Genomic DNA, 21,994 nt, shown 5'->3' with positions numbered 1-21,994 from the left:
GATTGTGCGTGTGCGGGCGCGCTGGCGCCGGGGCGCACGCAGCGCTGCCCGCGGCTGCCCGTGTTTTTCCAGGCAGCCGGGGGCCGCGGCGGCCAGCGTGGGACAAGCAGCTTCTCTGTCCCGGCTGCTGCCAACAAGGTGCCTTTTCTTCTCCTCCACAGCCTCCAGCTACCAGCGCAGGCTATACAAGAGGAGCCCCAGGAGCCGGTCGAAAGCCAGCGGCAGCGCCGCGCACAGACGCACCCATTAGAGCGGGGCGAGAGACCGAGGGGAAAGCGAGAAAGAGAGATTTTTAACGGAACAGTTATATTAACAGAGTCGATTTCTTCTTCTTCTTGTTGCTTTTTTGTCATATAAGGAAAAAAAAAATTATATTAAAGACAAACCCACCTTTGTGTATATATATAAAAAAAATTTGTTTTTCCAAGCACCAAAGCAAAACGAATTAGATCTCAGCATTTTTACTAACCGTCCGGTTCCAATTATCTTCGTGCCTTTGGGGACAGGGAGGGGGGTGGGTTTGCAAAGGGCAGGGGGTTAAGTTAAATAATAAAGATGATTATTTTTTCCTGATTTTATCCACGAACAATGTAATTATTTCTGTTATTTAATCTCCAGGGTGAACAGCACCTTTTGGGGTTTTATTTTATTTTTTTCTCCAGAATCCTTCTACTGCTGCAGCATGTCAGGACGGGTGGGGAGGGCTGGGGGGCTGTGGTGGAAGGAGCTGTGGGAGGAGGGAGGTGAGGGGATGCTGAGACCCAGGGCCCTGGTGCTGGGGGCTGTGGCCCCTCTCTGCTTCCCCACTGCCCCCTCTGCAGCACAGCACTCGTCCTGGGACAACGTGCTCTTTCCAGGGGACCGTGCGGGGCACCAGCGTTCCCTGCACCTATTTATATTTTTGAACATATCCTATTTTGAAAGAATGATAAATAATAAAGAAAGCGAAATCAGAGTGGGCACTTCGTCAGTGTTGGTTTTTTTTAAAGGGAAGAGGGATGGCTGGTGGGCTGGGAAGAGAGGGGTCTCCCATGGCAAGGCAAAAAGGAAGGAAGGAGAAGGGAACACAAAGAGGGTGCTCCAAGCTACACAGGAATGGCTCGGCCCCAGGCAGCACCTAAGGGACCACGGAGGTAGGAAGGGTGTCCCAAGCCCTCACTGAAAAAGGACCCTGGAGAAGGATGCTGCCCTCCCTGTTCAGCTCTCAGTTTGGGAGGGGTTAACCCACATGCCTAAAACCCATCTAAAACCCATGACCAGTAGGAACTGCTTCACCTTCCAGCTTTCAGTCCTGACACCCAGGGGGCTAATTAACGCTCACTAATGAGGGAACACGAGTTCATTGTAGGAGCTGAGCTGAGCCAGCTCTAATGAGACAATGCTCAGCCAAGGATGAGACAGCCAGGGATCCCCAAATCCTTTCTCCAGAGCAGACCTTTCTCTCGTGTTGGGACAGAGATGGGGACACAGCCATGTCACTCCAGGGCTTTCTCCACCATTTTATTAGAAGATGTCCAGAAAAACACATCTTTTCATAGCCAATGCTCAGAGAAGAAGGCACCAGAGTTCAAATGGAGTTCAGGCAAGGGGCACATAGAGATAAGGCACTTGTGCTCCAGCAGGGATAGGCACAATGGCATCCTTCAGCAGGACATGGATGGGGCTGGAAGAGGGGCCAGGATGCAGTGGAGATACCTGCTCTCTGCTCTGGCCAAATCCAGCCTTGCCTCGCTCCCTCATGGCCTTGCCTCATGAGCTGGGAGGCAGGACCAGCCTGGAAGGGCAGGTGGGTGTCAGTGACAACCTGCCACCGCAGGAAGGGGTCACCACCCATGGGGTGGCACGGCCAAGTGGGGTGGCAGCAGTAGCCCATGGGGATCATCCTTGAACACATCCCACGACAGGGACTGTCCCATGCTGCCCGGCTGGCAGCCACCCCAAGCAGCTGCAAGTGCCAGCTGCTGAGCAAGATGTGGAAAATATAAAGGAAGGAAACAAAACAAAACAAAAAGAAACCTCCCCCCATCCCACCTCCCCCCAGTCACCCCCAGAACAGCCCTTGGAAATGCCCGACACTGGGCGCTGGCAGGCTGGAAACATCCTTTGTCCAAGAAGGATCCCTCCCGGCTCCTTATCTCTCTCTGTAGCAGAAGACTCCAAACCTGCCCTTTCTGGGGAAGCCGAAGCTGCGGACACCGGGCTCCGCGGGGCCACAGTTGGCCCGGGGTGTGACAATGGGGTAGCGGACACTGCCATCTGCCAGCCAGCCGGCATTGCAGCGGTCCAGCCCCACGAACTTCCAGGCGGAGTAGAGCTGCCCCACCCGGGCGATCTCGGCCCCTGCATCCTGACAGCTCTGCTTGGCCTCCTCCAGCGTCATCCCAGCCAGGCGGTCCAGGTAGAAAACCTCTCCTAGGAGGGAGAGCGGAGCGTGAGAGCGGAGCATCATCCCGAGCATCCCCATCTGGAACAACCCCGGCCAGGCCAAGTCCTGTGCCCTAAGAGGGAGGGGCGCACAGCACCTTCCCCAGCATCCCACCCCCCTCCCCGGCCCAGAACGCACCTTTGAGGGCGGAGGAGAAGCAGAAGGCATCGAAGCGGTGGAGGTGCCGGTGCCGCGGGCCGTAGCTGCGGATGCCCGGGGCGAGGTGCACGCCCCCGCAGGGCTTGCGGGGCAGGCGGATGGGGTACTGCACCGTGCCATCGGCCAGCCAGCCCGCGTTGCACCAGTCCAGCCCCTCGCTCCACGCCTGGAAGAGCTGGTTAAAGTTGGCGAGGACGGCGCCTTGGTCCTGGCACACTTGCTCGGCTTCGTGGAAATTGAGCCTGTACTGCCCGCGGGGAGGCTGGTAGGGGAACACGATGCCTGGAGGCAGATGGGACACTCAGCTGGCTCCGTGGGCAGCCCACCCAACCCGAGCCCAGCCCCAGCAGGAGCCATAGGGGTCCCTGACCCGTGTCAAGTTCAGGCTCTGGGACAGGGACCACCTCCGTGCGGCGGAGACAAGGCTCAGGCATGCAGGGATGGGGCCGCGCTGGACATGCAGGAGCCAGCAGCGAGTTGCCAGCGACATCTGGTGGCACAGGGACACACGGGCTCGGTCCTGGGGACACAAGAACCCCCTCACGGGGACAGCACCTGCATACACAGGGATGCACAGACTATAATGGGGATGCAGGGACCACCACCACGGGGTTGTATAGGCCACGGTCCTGGGAACACACATACAGTGGTCCCAGGGAGGCATGGACCACCCCTGCGGGATGGAGAGATCGTTGTCATGGAGATGCACAGGCTTCAGGAGCAGGGATACAAGGGTCAGCATCCCCATGATCCCAGGGGACACATGGACCACCAGCATGGGGATGAATGAACCTCTGTCGTGGGGATGGATGGACAACAGAACCACGGGCATCACCACTCTGGACACAGTCACAAGGACTGGGAGGGACGAGTCACTGTGGGAGGCAGGGCCAGGGACTAAGGGGTGGGGCAGGGACAAGCAATGGGGACATTTCCACAGCTCCCAGCTCCAAAGCAATGTCAGGGCTGAGTCAGGTCCCTCATGACAAGTGAGCAAGAGGGGCTGGACCAGTCACCAAGGATCATCACAAGAGGCACTGGGATATGCAGAGCTGGGAGGGGAGGGGACAGCTCCACATAATGCCGTACAGTGGGAAAATGGGTGGGTAAAATCAGGAAATGCTGCGGCCGGGTCACTCCCAACTCTGGCTCCAACAGCAGCCTTGGTGTCCCAGCAGACAGCTCTGGACTCACTCGCTCCTGAGGCCAGAGCCAGACAGCCCCAAGCCACTGTCCCATCACACCAGCCCCTTTCTGCCATGATCAAGCTCCCCAACCCCCTGCCTTGCTGCGTCCCCAAAGGAGAAGGTACCACAGGAAGGCCAGGCTGACTGGCTTGGCGCAGAGGGTGGTGTGGTCCCCAGCATGCCCCCACCTTGCAGCCGGAGGTCCACAACATCGCTCTCATCCTCCAGCCCATCGATGACCTCGCAGCGGTATTTGCCATCGTCCTTCAAGCGCACGTCGCTGATGACCAGCGAGGCCCCGTGCCAGCTGGCCTCACCAGCCTGACGGATGTGGGCACGGCCCTTGAAGTCCCCAAAGGCCACGTAGGTCTTGCCAATGGCCACCATCACATCCTGCTCCTTGGTGTAGTCGTCGCGCAGCTTGGACCACTTGATGCGGATTTTGCGCTTGGGTCCCAGGTCGGGCTCGTAGCGGTAGTGGCAGGGCAGGGTGACATTGGCACCGTTGTAGCTGTAGACAGGGTCCTTGGAGGCTTCCACCACTAGTTTGGATCCGCTGAAGTAATCCACTGGGGGAAAGAAGGAAGGTGTGATGGGCAGGTCAGGATCCAGGGCTGGGCAGCATCCCCAAACCTTCCCTCCAGCCACCACCTCTTCTACCATGAGCATCCCCCAAGTATCCCTGAAGCATTCCCACCTGCTCCTCTGGGCCCCACATCTCACCAAGTGATGGGTCTCCACCCTACCCAGAGGCAGAGGGGTACTTCAGCCTCCTGTGACAACCTGCCAGCCCCCATTGTCCCCGATATACCTTGGTCCTGCTCGTCGCCATTGTCATTCATGACGTGGTTGTAGTAGAAGCCGTTGTAGAAGGGGTGATAGGAGCCACTGGCCAGGGGCAGCAGGGTGGCCTTCAGGAGGAGTGGGAGCAGCAGCATGGCTGGGAAGCAAGCCCGGGCTGCAGAGGAGGAAAGGACTGCTGTGACACCCCCAAATAGCCAGGAGAAAGCCAGCACTGCCTGGCAGTGGTGCCAATCAGACTCCATACCAGGGGTGCAAGGAGAGGGTGGGAAGAACCAGCAGAGCAGCTTGCCTGCCCGCAGGGGAGAGTGCAGGCAACCTGAGCCATGCCCCCAGACCCGCCCCCCAGCCGGTGCTCCCAGTCCCCTCCATCCTCATCCTCCCGCCTGGCTGAGCCTCCACATTCCTCCACATTCCGCACACCTCCACACTCCCGCTGCTGCCCATTGTGGAGGTGCCCATTGTGGGGAGCACCTGGCCCGAGAGCAAGTCGGGGATGGGGCAGCTGGAGGAATGGGATCCCAGGGTGTCCTTTGGACAGCGAGTGCTGGGAAAAGGTCACGTAGGGGTGCAGGGGGAGAGAAGTGGCTGAGCCCCAGTGTAAAGCAGCAAGCTCGGTTTACAAGAGGCAGCCGAGCGTGCAACCCGACCGAGGAGTGGGGGAGAGAGCTCGGGCTGCCTGCGCTGCCCCGGCTCCGGACAAAGCCCAGCAGCACTCACCGTCCTGGCCAAGGACCCCCTAATCCAACCCAGGGCTGCCGCTCTGCATCACAGACATGGCTGGCACCAACCCCATGCAACACATTTGGCTGCCAAAGCACGTCCCATCCGTGGGGGTAGCCTGGCTACCCCACGACACCAGGAATGTGCACTGTCCCGAGTTCTGGGGGCCAGGACACTCAAGAGTGCCCTGCAAGGGGCTCACCCAGGGTGCTACCAGCGGAATTGGCTACTTGTGAGCATTCCCGGAGCCGGCAGAGGGGGCCCGGCACCCGGCAAGCCTCCGGCAGACCCCTTCCAACACCGGGGGGGTTCTGACATCTGTGCCCTGCTTAGACAGAGCTCATGAGTGCCTGCAAGCATACCCCGGGCCAGGGGGCTGTGGGAGAGCAGATGCTCAGCCCCGAAGGGTCCAACACGGGGTTCGGTGCTGCTCTCCAGGGTCGGGGGCGTGAAACCGGCTGCTCCCACCGCAGGCTGCTCAGTCCCAGACTCTCCTCTGCAGTCAGTGCCTCTGCCCACCGTGGGGTGCAGCCGCACTTGCCACCCGCTGGGGCCAGCAGAGGCGGTGCCCGAGGGCGCGGGGTGCACCCGCGGGAGCTGGCACAGCCCCGGGAGCTGGCACAGGCACGGCAGCCGCGGGGACACCGCCACGTGCTGCCCACGCGACACAGGGTGGGCTCGAGGCACGGCAGCTCCACACCTCGGTCTGCAGGGAGCCAGCCCTGGTCCCCCCGCACCCCAATGCCCGGTGACCCCCCCCGGAACCCAGCGTTGCAGTGACGTGCAGCCTGCCCAGTGCCCTCAGCTGCAGCGCTGTGGGCATCGTGCTGCAGCGCCCAGCACAGCGATGCCTGGCACCCATCGCAGCGATGCCCGGCTCCCTCTGTGGGAATGCCATCCCCCCCTGCCCTTCGCGGCAAGCAGGGTGCCCATCGCCCCGGGGTGCCAGCCCTCCCCAGTCCCGGCACTGGGGCCAAGCCCTACTCACGCTGGTTGCGGGCAGGCTGCAGGCAGGCGTGCAGGCAGGCTGCAGGCAGATGCACTGTGTTTAGGGCTCTTGCAAGGCTGAGAGGAAGCAGCTCCAGGGCCTGCCTCTTAAAGGGAAACACACGCCTTTCCCAACCCCCTGCTCACAGCCCGGAGCTGGGGTGGGTGCCCCCGGCCCCCCCTGCCCACCATGCCTGGGTGATGGCCTCACTGTGCATCCACACACTGCCCACACGCTGTTCACACACCTTATCTGCGGTGTGCCAGCTGCCTGCACTGCCCCCGGCTTGGAAGGGGCAGCAGTGGGGAGAAACATGCCCTGTTGGGGCTGCTGGGATCCTGTGATGTCCCAAGCAAAGGTCCGCTGAAGCCACAGTGCCAGGGAAGATGAGACATCCCTTGTCCCACATCCCACTGGAGGGGACTGGCCACAGTCTCCAGACAAAGGAGGTGCCCAACACACGTGGCAGGAGCACTACAGGCACAAGCAGCTCGGGACAGGTGGGCTGTGGCACGGAGTGATCTGTGCCCAGTGCCTGCCAGCTCTGCAATTCAGCAGAGACAGCTGAGCTGCGGGGTTCAGCCTCTTCAGGGTCTGCTTGATGCTGTGGGGACAAAGCAGAGGTACAGAAACCAGGGCAAAAACTCTGGGGTGCCCAGTTGCACCCATCTGTGGGGGCATCATCCCTAAACTTGGGCGGTGCCCTCCATGCCAGCTCCCACTGGCACGCAGGCAGGCAGATACAGCTCCATGAGGATCGAGTCCTCAGGAAGGGCAGCACCGCCAGGGGATGCCGGTCAGGGGATAGACAGAAGGGACAAACAGAGGAACCACGGTGCGGCGTGTGCCCTGACCCATCGACCCGCTGTCCCAGTCCAGCGCGCTGCTTCACCCCCCACTTTGTTGTTTCACGGCAAGGAAATGAGGCGTGGGGGGCCCCGGTCCAGCTCTCGCCGCCGTGCAGGATGGCTTCAAGCCGGAAAGAAAACAACCCGGTGTAAAAATAAACGGCCCGAGGCTGGCTGCGGGGTGAAGGGGGCCGGGAGCCCTTCCCGACAGCGCCCAGCCCGCAGCGCTCGGGGTGCGATCCTGCCCGCCCGTCGCCGCCGCGCTGATAGCGAGCAGCCGGCGAGGAAACGGCGTTATCTGCCGCCAGCGCCGGCACCGCAGCCGTGCTCCCCGTGGGAAGCCCCGGCCAGGCATGGCTGCAGGCTCTGGAGGCACTGCTCTTCCTCGTTCTCCGTCTCCCTGCACAATCGCAGCCGCGGCGGAGCCGCGCTGCCCCGGGACGCGGGAGTGTGACGGCCGGGCGCGCCGCCCGCCCGGAGCAGCCTGCCCCGCTGCCCACAGTGCAGGCACAATTACACCTTCCGCCATGGGGCCGCTGCACTGCCGCCTGCATCCTGGCCCAGGGTCCCTGCTACCCCCGGCCCTGCCCCTTGGCCGGGGGAGGTGGTGGGATGGTGTCCCAGCTGCATCCTGGCCCTCAGTGCCCCGCTGCAGCTGCTTGCCCGAGTTGTTCTGGTGATCCAGAAATTGGGATGGTTCCCTCCACCCCCGGGCTGTGCAGAAAGCAGACAGCCCTGTTGGGGCACGCTGCTCCCTGGCATGGCTATGCCATTGTTCCAGAAGTGAGGAACAAGCCCCACGGTGTCCTGCACTGCCTGCACCTCAGCACCTGCCAGCAGCCATCCCCTGCCCGGCCTGAGGAGGGGAGCAGCAGCAGGAAAGGGGACAGGGGTGCCTCCTGGCACCTCTTTTCAGCAACAGCTCCTGCCTCACCATAGGCCACTCTCGTCTGGACGTGGCCAGTGATTTCTCCATCTCCTCCTAAGGAGCAGAGGTGTGAGGAAGGATATGGCCACCAGCAGACCCTGAGGAAGAAGGGATCTCCTTAATTCCTTCCCTTCCTTCTCTCATCCTCTTTTTGTTTTCTATTCCCAGAGATGTACCCTGGGTGTGACCACAGGTTTCAGGTTGAGCAAAGCTGTGCAGGGTCAGGGAAGCTCTGACCTGGGAGCACATGTTTAGGGCACGTGCCTAGGGCTGGCTGACATTTGGCTGAATGGGAGCCATAAAAGTGTCATCCCCATCTTCCCCACCTCAAAGCCAGCGCCTGACAGCTCTGCTGTGCCTCGCCAGAGATTTGTCCATGAAATGCTGCTTGCACAGGACGATTCCAGCAGGAACACTCACATTCCTGGAGGGATGGAGGATCTGTGATCTGTGCTGGGCTTTCCGGGTGGCAGTGAGAGGATGCTGTCCCCGACGGCTGCTTCCTGAGGAGCCAGCTCCCAGCAGCTGGCAGCAGCCAGCAGGGTGCCACAGCATGCCGGCCATCCCGGCCTTCCTGCTGTCCCAGCAACCCAGCCACGTCCAGGAAGAGCAGCCGAGGGACAGGGACAAGCCGTGAGAGCTGTGCATGGCGGGGAGGGCACTCTGCTCTCCCAGTTCCCATCCTGCAGCTCTGGGGGATGAGGAAATGCCACAAGGCTGGGAAGGGGCTCAGAATCCATCAGAGGGGTTTGCTTGGGGGGTAGCAATGGGCAGGGGGAGCAGCAGCAGGGGGCTGAGGATGCATCCCCCACTCTGATGTGCAGCATCTGCTCCCGTCACGCTCCTCATGAGCCTCTGCATATCCCTGGCTCACGGCTGCCTTGGCTGGACTCGAAGCGAACTGCGCTTATCTCTGCCTCAGCTTCCCCATGATAAGGGTGGCATGTCTGGAGGTGAACTGGGCAGGCTGTCCCCCCTGTCCCTGTCTCTGTCTGTGGCTGCTATTTGTCACCAAGCAGCTGCAGACACAGACACAATGAATTCAGCCCAGTCTTCCCAGTTTTCAAGCAGATCCCCAGCTCCTCTGATGCCCGCGGATGGCACTCCCAGGGCAAGGCAAGAGCCCACTTCCCACGGGCAAGGCCCAAGGAGGAGATGCCTGGCTGAGCAGGGCACTGCTGGCCACAGGAAGGTGCAGAAGATTGTCCAGAGCTGCAGGGACAGGGAGCTGTGCTAAGACATAGATGACACTTGGTTATTCATGCCACCTTCAGGGGTCCCTGCCCAGTGTGGCAGATTCTGGACATGAGCAAAGCTCCTCTGTCCTGTTCACCACAATGCCCCCTCCCTACATGGGATCACACCCTCAATGCAGGCAGATCCTGCTCCAGCAGCATCCATTCCCAGCCCTCCCCAAGAGGGCTCTGCTGGGAACATCCCCACAGCTCTTGCAAAATTCACAGCTCCAAGAGTGCTTGGGGTGTAAGAGCCGATCTAGCTCCAAGCTGGGGGATTTGCTCCAGGATCAAAGCCAAAGGAGGAGACACAGGGTGTGGGTGCTGATAGAGGCTTCCCCTCCCCAGGTCCCATCCCACCACGCCTGGCCAGCTGTGAGCAGTCTCCAGCAGCTGGGACAGGGTGGAGACGGTGGGAAAGATGCACACAAAGCCCTGAGATACCCTGTTTTTCAGCCAGGGACGGGAGCTAGGAGGGTCAGTGAAGGCAGGAGAGGTGCAGGGCCATCACAGCACCTGGCCAGCCCACAGGTGGAGGAGTTGAGGGGCTCAGAGGGAACCCTGGAGGATCACCAGACCAGCCAGGCTTTGGGAGATGGCCTTTGGGGAGACACAGAGCAGACGAGCCAACACCCCCAAAAGTTTCAGCTGGTTTTAATACTGTCAGAGACACCCCAGAGTGGGGCCATCACTGCCATCCCACTCGGGCTCCCTCAGCCCTTGCCAAAGCAAACCCACTGCCAGCCCAGCCCCACGGCTGCTTCACATCCCAGCAGGCAGGGGAAGCATTGCTGCCAGCCCAGGACAGCCTGCCCGTGCTCCCACCTGGGGCTCACTCACCTCCTACTGCTAATCCCGAGGGCTCGAGCATTGCAAGAGGCTCCCCTCCACCCCATGTAAAGGGAAAAAATCAGGTTACCAAAAGGGTCATGGCACGGCTCTTTGCCCACCACATTTGGGTGGTTTAATTACCACCTTTCCCATCTTTTCTTCTCAACCTTCTGGCTACAAACCAACTCTCCCCACTACCAGATCATTGTCCCCCGGTCACCACTGGGCTCTGAGGACAAGGGATGGCCAGGCATGCCAAACTGCAGGAAACTGGGGATGGTGGCAATGCTGACACTTGGGAGGCTGCTGGAGCTGGCATCCCAGGAAGGGGAATGGGCAGTGCCTGCCAAAATTCCCACTGTGGTGCCTGCCAGAGTAACCCAGCAGGTAGAGCCACCACCAGTGGGGATCTGGTGCCTCTTGACAGGAGCTGTCTCATCACTCCACTCGCACTATGTGGTGCTGACATTGCAGGCAAGGAGACTCAGGACCTGGCAAAACGGGCAGGGGACAACAGCTGAGATTTTTCAGAGGATTTTCACAGCCCCTGCTTGCAGACAAGCAGGGAGCAGGAGGGACATTGGAGGCTGCAAGCCAGGGGAGCCTGCCCTAAGACCCTGAAAACTGCTGAGCCCCAAGACACAGCTCAGGCAAGGGACTGCCACTGGCTGCAGCTTCTCTGCTGGAAGCAGAAGCAAGAAGGAGAAAATTTGTCCCCAGGCTTAGCTGAGAAGAGAAAGCCAAGCCCTGGTTGCAGGACAGGGTCCCCCAGCAAGGCCTCATTTGCAGGATGGTGTCCCCAAGAAAGCCCCATTTGCAGGAGGGGGTGTCAGACCTGGCTGGAGCAGCAAGAGGGCAGGAGCCATCCCCACATCCCACCTGCAAGGGCCCCGTAAAGTGCAGTGCTGCAGCCCCAGCACCAACGCGGGGCAGGGGAGCCCTCTTGGCCGCCTCCTGAGTGTGGGGACATGGAGAGGGGGGCGTGAGGTCAGAGCAGGAGTGGGCAGGGGCAGGCAGGGTGCAGGCTGGGCAGCGGGGAAGAGCAGCCCCGTCCTTCTTCCCCGTGCCTACTCATCGCAGCCCAGCAGCTCCACGCGCAGGGTGATGCGGTTGTTCCAGGCCACGGGCAGGATGCGGACGTAGCGGGCGTAGAAGGGCACATCAAACACGTTCTTCTTGTGTGAGTAGTTGTCGCTGTTGCCGTGGAAGATCTAGAGGGGAAAGGTGGGCTGTCAGCGCTGCCAGGACCCCAGGGCAGCGGTCACAGCACCGACTGACAGAGTTCAAGAAGCCTTTGGACAACACCCTCAGGCACAGGGTGTGACTCTTGGGGTGCCCTGCTGGCCAGGAGCTGGACTCAATGACCCTTGTGGGTACCTTCCAACTCAGCATATTTTTGTGATTCTGTGGCCTCAGCCCCACCACTCATCCCTCCCCACCAAGGCATGCCTGAGCCCTGGGAAATCGCCCTGCCCTCCCCACACCCACCTTGGTGCTGTTTGTCTGGGCATCCCGGTACAGGGTCCAGGACATGCCGTTGTCACTGTAGGCCACTTTGTAAGCTGCCACATACTGGATGTGCCCAAAGTCACGGGCTCCTTGTGTGATGATGCCTGTCACCTTCTTCTGGTCCCGGAGGTCAATCTGTCAGAGATAAGGCTCATCACAGCTCCTTGCAGGAGCAGTGCTCCCACCCTTCATGCTCCAGAAGCAGCTGGGAAGAGCTGGCCCTCAGAGGTCAAGAATGGAGAAAACACCACTTGACCCCATGCCAGACAAATCATAAAACATAACTGTGAAATATTTGATCCTTCAACACTCCTTCAACAGCATCCCTCAAAGCAACCAAAAGTGGGCACAAACCCATCTCAGCTCCCTTGCCCACTCCTGCCACCTCCACATTTTTTGCTGGAAACACCAGTGTGGGAAGGACAGCAAAAAAATCTAAACTCAAAAAAAAAAAAATACAGGATTCACAGAGGAAATGCATTTCCACTGGAAAGTGATTCTAGCTGAGAAAATATGCAGTTCAACACAATCTGACACTTGGGTTCTAAGCGAGATGCTTTCTATTCTCTTTACTCTGCCACACTGTGTTTACTGCTGCTGGCACGTTACAGGGTAAACCACCAAAGGAGCTGAAAGCCTCATTAATTTAGTTCTGTTTTCATGCTCATAGAGGGCAATTCCAGCTATACAGTACACATAAATCCTGAGTGTACATGTAAATCTATAGACACATACACAAACAGGCAGCCTGTGGTGCAATAGCCCAACTCAGCGTGTCATCCTGACCCCGTCATCAGCCAATGTCTCGATAAGCTGGTTTATTTACAGTTGTGAGACAGCTGCTTTTAATCATTTCCCAAATAAAAAGCGGGACAAATATCTAAACTGCTTTGTCCTATTATGTCATGGAATCATGTGAAAAGTACAAAAACAGGGGAGCAAGGGAAACTGAGAAGGAAATTTCAAAACTATTTGTTTCTATTCCAGACTGAGAAGAGAAAAGCAAGCCTGATTTTTTTCCTCCAAAACAGAAACATGGTGTTCTGGGCAGCCAGAGGGTGTTGGGACGGTCACTCCAGGCTGGGATGGTATTTCCTCATGGGGTGACACAGAACTGGGGCGCTGCAGGCTTGATGCACTCCACAAAGAAGGTGCAGATACAGCACCACCTTGTCCCTATGGGCTGGTTCTGACTGTTAAAACCAGTGGCTGTGGTCCCATCCTGACCTGCCCCTGTGATCCCCACTCAGGGAGAGCACTGCTGGATATCGTGACCCACAACAAGGCTCTGGTCACACCAACCCAGCTGTTCCTGTGCCCTGAAACAGGAGGTGGCCCTAGGCACAGCTGGGGAGCTGGTGAGCAGATATGAGGTTACAGAGAGCAGAGACCCACCTGCAGCCACTCGGACTGGTCGTTGTTCAGGGCTGTCCAGGCGTTGGTTTTGCCCGTCATGTCCAGGCGAGCGTAGTGAGGGTGCCAGGTAAAGGCATCGATGCCCCAGGTCTTGAAGACGCTGGAGGCTGTGATCTGCTGGTCGGAGATGAGGTGGGACTTCATGCCCAGAGGCTCCGAGCAACCTGCCGTGTTGAAATACACTGTAACACAACAGTTTACACAGGCAGTGAAAAGGAAAGAGACAACAGCTCCGCTGCAGGCAAAACCCCTCAGACCTGTCAGAAGCCATCCCCACATTCTCATTCCACTGCCCTGAGCGGCACCAGGGCCAGGCAGGGAAATGCTCAGCAGATGAGCAGGGCGGTCTTTTCCCGGGATTTTTAGCTCCCAGCTATTCCCTGGCTCACAGTGCCTCCTGCTGCAGAGATGAGTAGCTGTCCCCACAGCACAGCCCAGCCCAGCCCCGGAATACAGAAAGCCTTGGCAGGAAGCAGAGAAGGATGTGGAAAGAGCAACGCAAAGATACCCCCAGCCAAAAGCACGGATGGCACCACACCCACGCAGAAGCAGGACAGGACCCAAGCCCCCACAACATCCCACTCCCACACCGACACGCGAGTCCCACTCAGTTCCCAGGGATGTGCTGCAGGGCAGGAACGCAGGAGGCACAGGGAAAGGGCTCAGGCTGATGATCCCTTACATTCCCCAGAGGACTTTGATCCTCCGCTGCTTTCCAAGCTCTCCAGCAGGAGAAGCAGCGGGTTCACAGCTCAGACGGGGAGGAGGCACAGTAAAAACTCCTGGCTTGGGAAGGTGTTAGCAGCATGAGAACGCAGCTCGAGCCGGCTGAGCCGATGGATTAACAGCTTGTGCTCCCCAAGGTATTCCCAGGCATGAGGAAAAACAAGCACCGCCAAATCCCTTGTGCTGAGGGATCAGAGGCAGGCCAAGGGGTGATGCCCTGCCCCGTGTCACCCCTGCCCTGCAGCCCCCGGGAGGGGACAGCCTGGCATTTACCGTTCATCTCGCAGCCGATGAGCTCGAAGCGCAGCGTGCAGGCGCGGCGGCACATCACGGGGTAGATGCGGATGAACTGCGCCGTGATGGGGGGGTTGAACATGTTGGTCCTCATGGTGCCATAGTCCACGTTGCCCTCAAAAACCTGCAACAGTGACCAGAGCTCAGTGCCCCAGCTCTCCCACAGTCTCCTGCAGCAAATCCCCTGCACAGCAGACAGAGAGAGATCTTGGCACTGCCGATGGCAAAAGAGCACAGAGGGAGAAGCTGGGCTCTGTTTTTGTGCCCTGGAACAGTGCAGGACCTTGGAGGAGCTCCAACACTCCCAACAGAGCTTTGCCACATTCCCTGCTTCATCCTCACCTCCACAGAGCCACACACGCAGCAACACCCACTACCACAATGCTCCTCAAATCATGACAAGCACAGAGGTGGCTCGCTTCTTCCTTTTTAACATAATAAATAGAATCAAATTGCCTTTCATGCACTTTTTCCACTGCTGCAGAAACAAGAGGAATTTTTCCATTTTTTTTAAAGCAAAGTAGATACTCCCAACCATTCCCTGGCTGCTCAGAAAGCCAGCAGGAGACACTTGCCATAAAGAACTGTGAGTGGAGAGCACAGCAATCTACAAATATTCCCACTTTGAGAGACACTGTCAGCTGGTGCTTGCTGCAGATACAACACTGAGCTGCCCAAGCTGCTCAGTAGCACTCCCAGACCAAGCCCAGTTCCCACAGGGTGTCAGTGATAAAGATACTATCTGAATGACCTAAATCAGGCAGTGCTGCTTCTTGGTTATGCTTATTACGGACAATTAAACAGAGGCAGGGAGTATTGCTTGGCACTGGAACTGCCTATGCCATCTCACTGCTAGGAGAGTTCCCATCAGTTCCCAGCACAGCTTTGCCCCAGGTCAAAAGCACTTTCCCACACACAGGGATGTAGCTCACAGCCACTTCAGCACCCACTGCACCACTGGCTGGGAGGAGCTGGGACATCCCCTACACAGAGCATCGCAGCCCACCTTGTCTACATCCTTTTTCTCATCCTTGAAGAAGGTGAACTCCCTCCCATCCAGGCTGTAGGCAACTTTGTAGGCGCGGACAAACTCCTGCTGCCCCACACGGCGCGCGCCCTGCGTGATGATCCCGCTCAGCCGCATCTTCCGCAGCAGGTTGGCCTGTGGAGGGGAGAAGAGGATGAGAGGGGTGCAGTGAGGATGGGGTGCACAGCCCTTGCACCCACCAGGACCACCAAGCCAGGGTGGGAGGGTGGGCATTGGGACAAGGAAAGGGGCTGCCCATGGCGCTGGGAACTCCCTTGAGGAAGAAGCCCCCATCCCTCCAGCCGTGCATCCCAAGGTGGGCAGAGCAAGGGGGATCATCAATCCATGTCCCACTTTCCTCCAACGGCCTTGCCTCCTCCAGGCACATCCCGAGATACCCCTGGGTGACAGCTTGATGCAGCAATTTAGTCCCACGCTTGCCACCAGGAGCAGTGAAATCCCATGACAGCAGCACTGCGAGACCAGCCGTGGCTGCTGGGGCTGCTCTCTGTGCTGGCATTCCCATCCTGCTGCAGGTACCTGGATCCAGGGGCTCTTGTCGTAGTTGCTGGAGGTCCAGGCATTGACAATGCCGTGGTTGTTGAGGCGGGCGAGCTCTGGCCCCCAGCGCTGGAGGCCAAGGAAGCCGTAATAGACAGAGGATGCTGAGAGCTGGGCGTCAGAGATGGCTCCTCCTTCCATGCCCAGGAGAACAGCACAGCCTGGGGGCAGAGGGGAGATCAGGATCAAAGAGAGACAGGAACCAGAGAGCAGAACTAGGGGTAATTTGTTTCTTGTCTGGGGGCAGAACAGGAGAGGGAGGTCAGCCCTTGGGTCTGGCTGTCTTCACGGTGTCCTCTCCTCCTCATCCCTCAGCCAGAACCACACAATCCATCAGTCCCCCTCACAGCACAGAGGTCTGGAGGAGAAAGGACCTTCCTGGGGCACTCCAGAAAGGAGAAAGCATCTTCCTGAGGATGTTCCCTCCATTAGAGCCAGGCCTGCTGGCACCAAGGATAGCCACAGCTGCCCTCCAGATCCCCTAAAGCAGCTGGTGAGATCCCTCCTGTCAATGAGGGACAGGCAGTAGGGAACAGGAGGGAAAGGGAATTCAGTACAGTTGGTGCAAAGACTTACGGCTGTGGCAGGTCTTCCCCAAGAATGGAGAAGGACACTTGCAGGTGTAGTCACCATCCAGGTCCAGGCAGGTGCCTCCATTTTTGCAAGGCTGGGAGGAACACTCATTCTTGTCTGGGAGAGAGAGAGGAGGAGCTCAGGAGGCAATCCCAAAACCAGTCCCAGAGAGGAGACTCCTCATTCAGTGCAACAAGAACAGGGGGAGGCATCCCCTGAACAAGGGCATGGTGGGGTCCCTGAAGAGATGGTGGCACAGGTTGAAGCTCTAACCCAAAGATCCATCTACAATGTGTCCCCACAGAGTGGAGCCATGCAGGTGCACCAGGACACACAGTCACATCAAGGCTGGGAGCCTGCATGAAGCAGGCTGAGCCTTGAGGCACTCCTTGTGTTATTACTTGAGGCACCAAGTCGCTGCAGAGATGCAGAGCAAGGTTCAGACATAACCCATGCCCACACCATGGTCCTTCCCTCCACCCTGCAAGCTCCAAAACAGCCCGTGATCCCTGTAAGCCTGGTGCCCCACACAGTCACAGCTGCTCACAGCCCCTAGTTGTCACCCAAGGGGTCCCCAGGCTGTCAGTGGACAAGCTTCCCCTGTCCCCCCGCTGTACTCACTGTTCTGGCAGTGCACCCCATCGTACCCCTCAGGGCACTTGCAGATGTAGTCAGTGAAGACGTCGCCCCGGTTTGGGACCAGCTGGCACTCACCATTGTTGTGGCAAGGATTGGGGTGGCACGGCCCTGGGAAAGGGGAAAAACAACTGTAATATAGGCATAGGTGGAAAATAAGAGCATCCAGTGGGCTCCCACTCGCCACAGACATCGCATTTCCCCCAAGTTCATCCCGTCACCATATCCCTACTCAGATCTGTGCTCTGTGTCCATCAGCCATCAGAAGGGCTGAACCCCAGGGCCAGGACAAGGGGAGCACCTGGGAAAGGGTCAGCTCCTCACCTTTCTCTGTCTCATTGCAGTCAATCCCAACATAGCCCTCAGGGCAGATGCAGAAGAAGGGGGCCTCATTAATCCCAGTCAGGCAGGTGCCCCCATTCTGACAGTGGTTCACGTCACAGAAGTCACCTGGAAGTAAAGCCAGGTGTCACTGCAAGCCATCCCTAAGGTGGCCATCCACCAGAGCCCCATGCACACAAAGACATCCCAGCCCAACAGCAGGAACTGGTCTGCTGCAAATCCCACAGGGAAGGGAGCACCTGGCAGGGACAGGCTGCTGGCATTCAAAAGCAATGGTTGAAACTGGGAGCATAACCAGCAGCAAGGACCTGCCTTGTGCTGGCACATTAAAAAAGAGGTTTAACAGACACTATATGACCAAGTGAAGACAGGGGAAACCCAGGTTTTGGTGCATTAAATATTTTTCACACTTGGCTGGGAAATGTGAGTGGCCAGGCTGGGGCTCGCTCAGGCACGAGAAGGACAGAATGATTCAAGGGAATGGGGCTGCTGCTGTTGCTGGGTTTTGCTAAAGTTTGCACTTGTAAGAACATTAAAAAAAAATCATTGTAGGGGGAGCTCGCATTCCTCAGTTCCCAGATGCTGGAGTCAGGCAAGGAGGAAGCACAAGGTCCATCTCTGCAGGACGCCTGCCAGACCTCCATCATTCTCCGAGCAGCTCCCACAAGGCAGCCCTGGCTCACAGGCAGGTTCCCCCAGGGAGCTGGTGGGGCTGCACCATCTTCCCTGCCTGTTCATCCATCTCCAGCATCTGCCACAGTGTAGGGTTTATGTGGTGAGGTGGTGGTGGAAGGGGACTGCAAAGGTGGCTCAGCAAGAAGACAACAGGAGCTGCTCCCATGCTGGAGACAGGCAGTCCCAGCCAATGCCAAAAGAGACCCTCTGCTGCTCAAAGCTGGTGCCCATCACCAGCACGGCTTCTGTGATGATATACCCAAGATAAAGTAAAAAATACTGTGCAGCAGCTGTAGAAGAGGAGTGAGAAAAATGTGAGAGAAACAGCCCTGCAAACACCCCCAGCAGGGAATAAGGAGGGAGAGGAAGTGCTCCAGGAGGAGGGATTCTACTGCAGCCCATGGAGAAGACCTGTCTCCCCGAAGCCTGTGCAGGACCACAGGGGAGCAGATACCCACACTGCAGCCCACAGACAACTCCAGGCTGGAGCAGTCTCTTCTTCATGGACTGTATCTCATGGAAAGGACCCACACCAGAGCAGTTAATGAATAACTGCAGCCCATGGGAAGGACCCACTCTGGATTTTTTCCTTCTTTTCCCCACCCTGTCCTGTTGAGGAGGGAAGTGAATGACGTCAAGCCAATGCACCCTCCAACCTTCTATGCTCCATTGCAGGGCTGAATCAGATTGCAAAAGCTGGGCTGAAATTCCTCCCACCCTCAACTTATTCTGCCTAAAAGCTGCAAGGCAGCAACATTCCATAAACCTAGACCAGATTTCCACAGGACTGGTTAAAAGCCTCAGTAACTCCCTGTCAAAAAGGACAACACACCCCTTGATGCCAGGCATTTCTCTGCTACGCTGCAGAAGTCAGAACAAGGGCTGAACCCAGGTGGGGACCTAGCAATAACCCTTCACTACCTGCATGACCTGGAGAAGGTGGAAGTTGATGAGCTGTGGGCTCACTGCCCAGACAAACACCAAGCAACACAGTTCTCATTTGCCTAAGCTACTACTCAGTGAGCTCCTACTCATTAGTCCTTTAATAGCAGGACTCCCTCCAGTTAATCCTACTCTTCCTGACACTCCACATGTGTAGGCTACACACTGGTGGCAGGCAGGCCAGCATCAGGTGGAGGTTTCCATAAGGATGCTGCAGCTCCCTTAGCCCAGCCTCGGGAGGCAGAAAAACTTGGGCACCAGTTCAAATCACTGCCTGTGCTGCCCAGCCTGTTCTGCATGACCTCATGCTCCATCAATGCGCTGCCATGAGCTACAGCATGGGAGGAGAGGGCTCCTGCAGATAGTGGGGATGCCTTTGCTCCACGCCCCTCCACCCCTCCGCAGGTCTTGGGCACATCCATCCACCCCATCCCACGGATCTCTCCCAGCTGCCAGTCAAGGCTGCACAGACTGAGCTAACTCTGTTCAGCAGTGGGAGATGGCTGCTTCCCCAGGCACAGAGTGTCAGGGAACACTGATGCTCCCCAGCACCAGCGCTGCCTCCAGCACAGGAGTGTCTGGGGTGTGACATGGCAGCAAAGCAGCAAGGTCTCCTCCCAGGGTTGAGGCAGGAGGGGTTCAAGTTTTATACTTCAGTTATTGCAAGTAACTGCACTCCCTTTTATCCCCTCCCAGGAATAATCCCTCACATGGTGGGCGTTGGTAGCCAGCCCCCTGCTAGCAGTGAGGCACACAGGTCACTTTTTCCACTGTAGCAAGCAGTTTTGGATGCTCCTGTTTCTGGACTGTTTCAGGCCTGGTTTCAGAGCTGTTCAGCATCTCCATCCTCCACACACACATTTTTCTCCAGTCAAGGACAGAGCTGTCACAGGCTGAACACTCAGGAACCAAGGCAACAAAGATCAACCACTGCTTTTGGAAATGTTTGCTTATATGAACCCACAGGCTGGCTGGGAGGCAAAAATAACATCCTCCAAATACTGGGACAGCTCATCCCAGCGGGGCTGGGGGAAGTCAGGTCTTGGGAGGGCAAAAAGGGCACCTCAGCCATCCAGGGAGTGCAAACATAAACAGGGCCTTTCTCACCCCCTCCTGCTGCCCTTTGTCCCTGACCTGGAGCCTGCACTGAGGCTTTGCTCCCCTTTTCCCTGGTCTCGTCCATCCCTTTCGGAGCCAAGCGCCCCAGGCATGGCCCGCGGGGTTACGGGGAAGCTGCTGCTCGCCGGGCTGCCCTGGCCAGGCCAGCTGGGCGCGTACCAGGCGGTCCCGGGGACGCTGTTTACATTGCGAGCACGGTTATCTGAGCCTCAAAGCGCAGGACAGCTCGGCTGAGAGACTGGGAAGAAGGGACGGGGCCAGGGCCGAGATCCCCCGCTCCGGCAGCAGCAGCCCTGGGGCTGCACCACGCTGTCCTGCTCGCACTGCGAGCCTGCACCCCGCCCGCAGCCCGGACCCACTCACCCTGCGCCCCCAGGTCCTCTGGCTACACGTCCCGGCCCCGCGGATCCCTGGCATCACGGGTTTCCCCACACACCAGACAAGTCCTACACACACCCCCTACACCCCGGATAGCCCCTGCGCCCCGGATCCCTCGCACTCCACATCCCCAGCATTCCGGGCTCCCCCTTATTCTGGATGCCCTGAAACTCACCCTCTCAGGCACCGCGGATCCCCTGCACACCAGGCAACCCTGCACTCCAGATTCCCTGCACTCTGGCTGCCCTGCACCCCGGACTGCCCTGCACCCCGGAATGCCCTGCACACCGGACAGCCCTGCACTCCAAATCCCCACCGCTCCGGATCCACGGCGTTCCAGCCTCCCTGGCACGCGGGTTTCCCTGCACCCCGGATCCCCTGAGCCCCGGCTCCCCGGCACCCCAGCTCCCCGGGATCCCGGCCCCCCGGCACTCCTGCCCTCGGTTCCCGGGCAGCCCTGTGTCCCGGGCAGCACTCCGCCTCCCCGGCACTCACCGGACACGACCAGCAGCAGCGGGAACGCCACCGCCACGGCGAGCAGCACCCGAAACAACCTCGCCTCGCTCATGTTGCGTCCCGAGCCGTGCCGTGCGCTGCCCCCGAGCCGCTCAGCCCCGCTCAGCGCCGCTCCGCTCGGCTCGGCTCGGCTCGGCTCGGGGCGGGCAGTGACTCAGCCCGGCCCGGCCCGGCGCGGCCCCACGTGCTCCGCGCCCGCCCCCGGGGCGGGACCGGCGGGGACCTGCCCGGCCGAGGGTCCGCAGCCCGGGGGCAGGCAGCACGGGGGGTACGGCAGCAGGGCAGCGAGGGTGGCCCTGGGAGAGAGAGCCTGATGGGGCTGCAGCGAGGGGCACCGCTGGCTCGCCCCATCTTGGCCTCGGGTGGCGGTAGGGACTTCCCGAGCCTGGCAGTGCCCGTGGCTCCTGGCCCCGGCTGGCAGGCAGAGGGTGCGGAGTTGGACCGGGATGTGCTGGGGGCTGCCAGCACTTGGCAAAGGGAGAGCTGTTTTGCAGCACAAACCCCACTTTTTTCTACCTGGGTGGGATGAAAGCTGGAGAGGGTTTCCCCTCGGATGGACAGCGAACACAAGAGCCCTGTGCCGTCCTTGTTATCCAGCATGCCAGTGGCATGGGGTTTTCCCAAGTTCCTCCTAACTAGCATCAAGGAAATCAGCTTGCAGCCACGTCCAGCAAATATGTGAAAGGGATTGGGAGTGACATAACAGCTTTCTGCCCAAAGCACTGCACCACATCACTGCTTTGGCCACAAACTAGCTCCTTTTTGAGCTGTGCCTGGCCACCAAGAGCTGGAAAAGCCAAGCCACGCTTTTGAGAGGAGCTGGTGCCCTGTGGAGAGCTCTGGCCTGGAAGGCAAAAACATATTTAGACCTGGAAGACTAAAGCATATTCAAGCTAAATCCATATTCAGCAGCAAATTCTTTGGAAAAGAGCACTGCACAGCACAGGAATGCTGGATCATTTGACCCTGTCATGGAAATCCACTCCAAACTCTCCTCCTCCTAAACGTGAAGCTGATTTTATCTCTTCTTGCAAAACCCTCCATTTCAGCATTAACTAACCCACCTCAGACACTTGGGCTGCTCATATTTATGTGTTGACTCTGGCGAGTGTTGCTACATTTCTGCCTTTGGCAATGCAGCCACGCAGCCACCCG

The 21,994-nt window shown here is 58.6% G+C and overlaps 3 protein-coding genes across 6 annotated transcripts in view; 1 reads left to right on the top strand and 2 right to left on the bottom strand.

The window, feature by feature from the left end:
* ACAN (aggrecan) overlaps positions 1-953 on the top strand; it is a 46,949-nt gene extending 45,996 nt beyond the window's left edge. For both annotated transcript variants that reach the window (XM_064388811.1, XM_064388810.1), the window contains one exon: positions 162-953. In XM_064388811.1, coding sequence (XP_064244881.1) covers positions 162-250 — 89 coding nt within the window. In that variant the 3' untranslated portion in view covers positions 251-953. The remainder of the gene's footprint in view (positions 1-161) is intronic.
* A 522-nt stretch (positions 954-1,475) lies between these two features.
* HAPLN3 (hyaluronan and proteoglycan link protein 3) lies at positions 1,476-6,393 on the bottom strand. The gene is made up of 5 exons (XM_064388812.1): positions 6,284-6,393; positions 4,583-4,729; positions 3,960-4,340; positions 2,564-2,866; positions 1,476-2,412 (listed from the first exon to the last, which is right to left on the bottom strand). The coding sequence occupies exons 2-5, from the start codon at positions 4,707-4,709 to the stop codon at positions 2,132-2,134; spliced, it is 1,092 nt and encodes a 363-aa protein (XP_064244882.1). The 5' UTR covers positions 4,710-4,729; positions 6,284-6,393; the 3' UTR covers positions 1,476-2,131.
* Positions 6,394-11,048: 4,655 nt separating this feature from the next.
* MFGE8 (milk fat globule EGF and factor V/VIII domain containing) lies at positions 11,049-21,017 on the bottom strand. 3 transcript variants are annotated; one of them, XM_064388756.1, is made up of 10 exons: positions 20,819-21,013; positions 17,192-17,317; positions 16,853-16,978; positions 16,235-16,348; positions 15,638-15,819; positions 15,077-15,232; positions 14,050-14,194; positions 13,030-13,232; positions 11,614-11,769; positions 11,049-11,336 (listed from the first exon to the last, which is right to left on the bottom strand). In XM_064388756.1, exons 1-10 carry the CDS (start codon positions 20,889-20,891, stop codon positions 11,193-11,195), a joined length of 1,425 nt encoding a protein of 474 aa, XP_064244826.1. In that variant the 5' UTR covers positions 20,892-21,013; the 3' UTR covers positions 11,049-11,192. The 3 variants fall into 3 exon arrangements, with proteins under 3 accessions (XP_064244826.1, XP_064244827.1, XP_064244828.1); XM_064388757.1 differs by having other exon boundaries at positions 13,030-13,214; positions 20,819-21,011; XM_064388758.1 differs by lacking the exon at positions 16,235-16,348 and having other exon boundaries at positions 20,819-21,017.
* Between the last annotated feature and the right edge of the window lie 977 nt (positions 21,018-21,994).

Source organism: Passer domesticus, chromosome 14 (assembly GCF_036417665.1).
Source record: "Passer domesticus isolate bPasDom1 chromosome 14, bPasDom1.hap1, whole genome shotgun sequence".
Classification (NCBI taxonomy): domain Eukaryota; kingdom Metazoa; phylum Chordata; class Aves; order Passeriformes; family Passeridae; genus Passer; species Passer domesticus.
Note: the sequence above shows the minus strand (reverse complement) of the source record. Positions and strands in the feature narration are given on the sequence as shown.

Excerpts from the sequence above, each read along its gene's own strand:
- HAPLN3 (XM_064388812.1), bottom strand. The coding sequence starts at position 4,709 with ATGCTGCTGCTCCCACTCCTCCTGAAGGCCACCCTGCTGCCCCTGGCC. Across the intron at positions 4,341-4,582 it reads TGGCGACGAGCAGGACCAAG|TGGATTACTTCAGCGGATCC; the intron begins GTATATCGGGGA and ends TCTTTCCCCCAG. Across the intron at positions 2,867-3,959 it reads TGTGGACCTCCGGCTGCAAG|GCATCGTGTTCCCCTACCAG; the intron begins GTGGGGGCATGC and ends ATCTGCCTCCAG.
- MFGE8 (XM_064388756.1), bottom strand. The coding sequence starts at position 20,891 with ATGAGCGAGGCGAGGTTGTTTCGGGTGCTGCTCGCCGTGGCGGTGGCG. Across the intron at positions 17,318-20,818 it reads GCTGCTGCTGGTCGTGTCCG|GTGACTTCTGTGACGTGAAC; the intron begins GTGAGTGCCGGG and ends CTTTACTTCCAG. Across the intron at positions 14,195-15,076 it reads AGAAAAAGGATGTAGACAAG|GTTTTTGAGGGCAACGTGGA; the intron begins GTGGGCTGCGAT and ends TCACTGTTGCAG.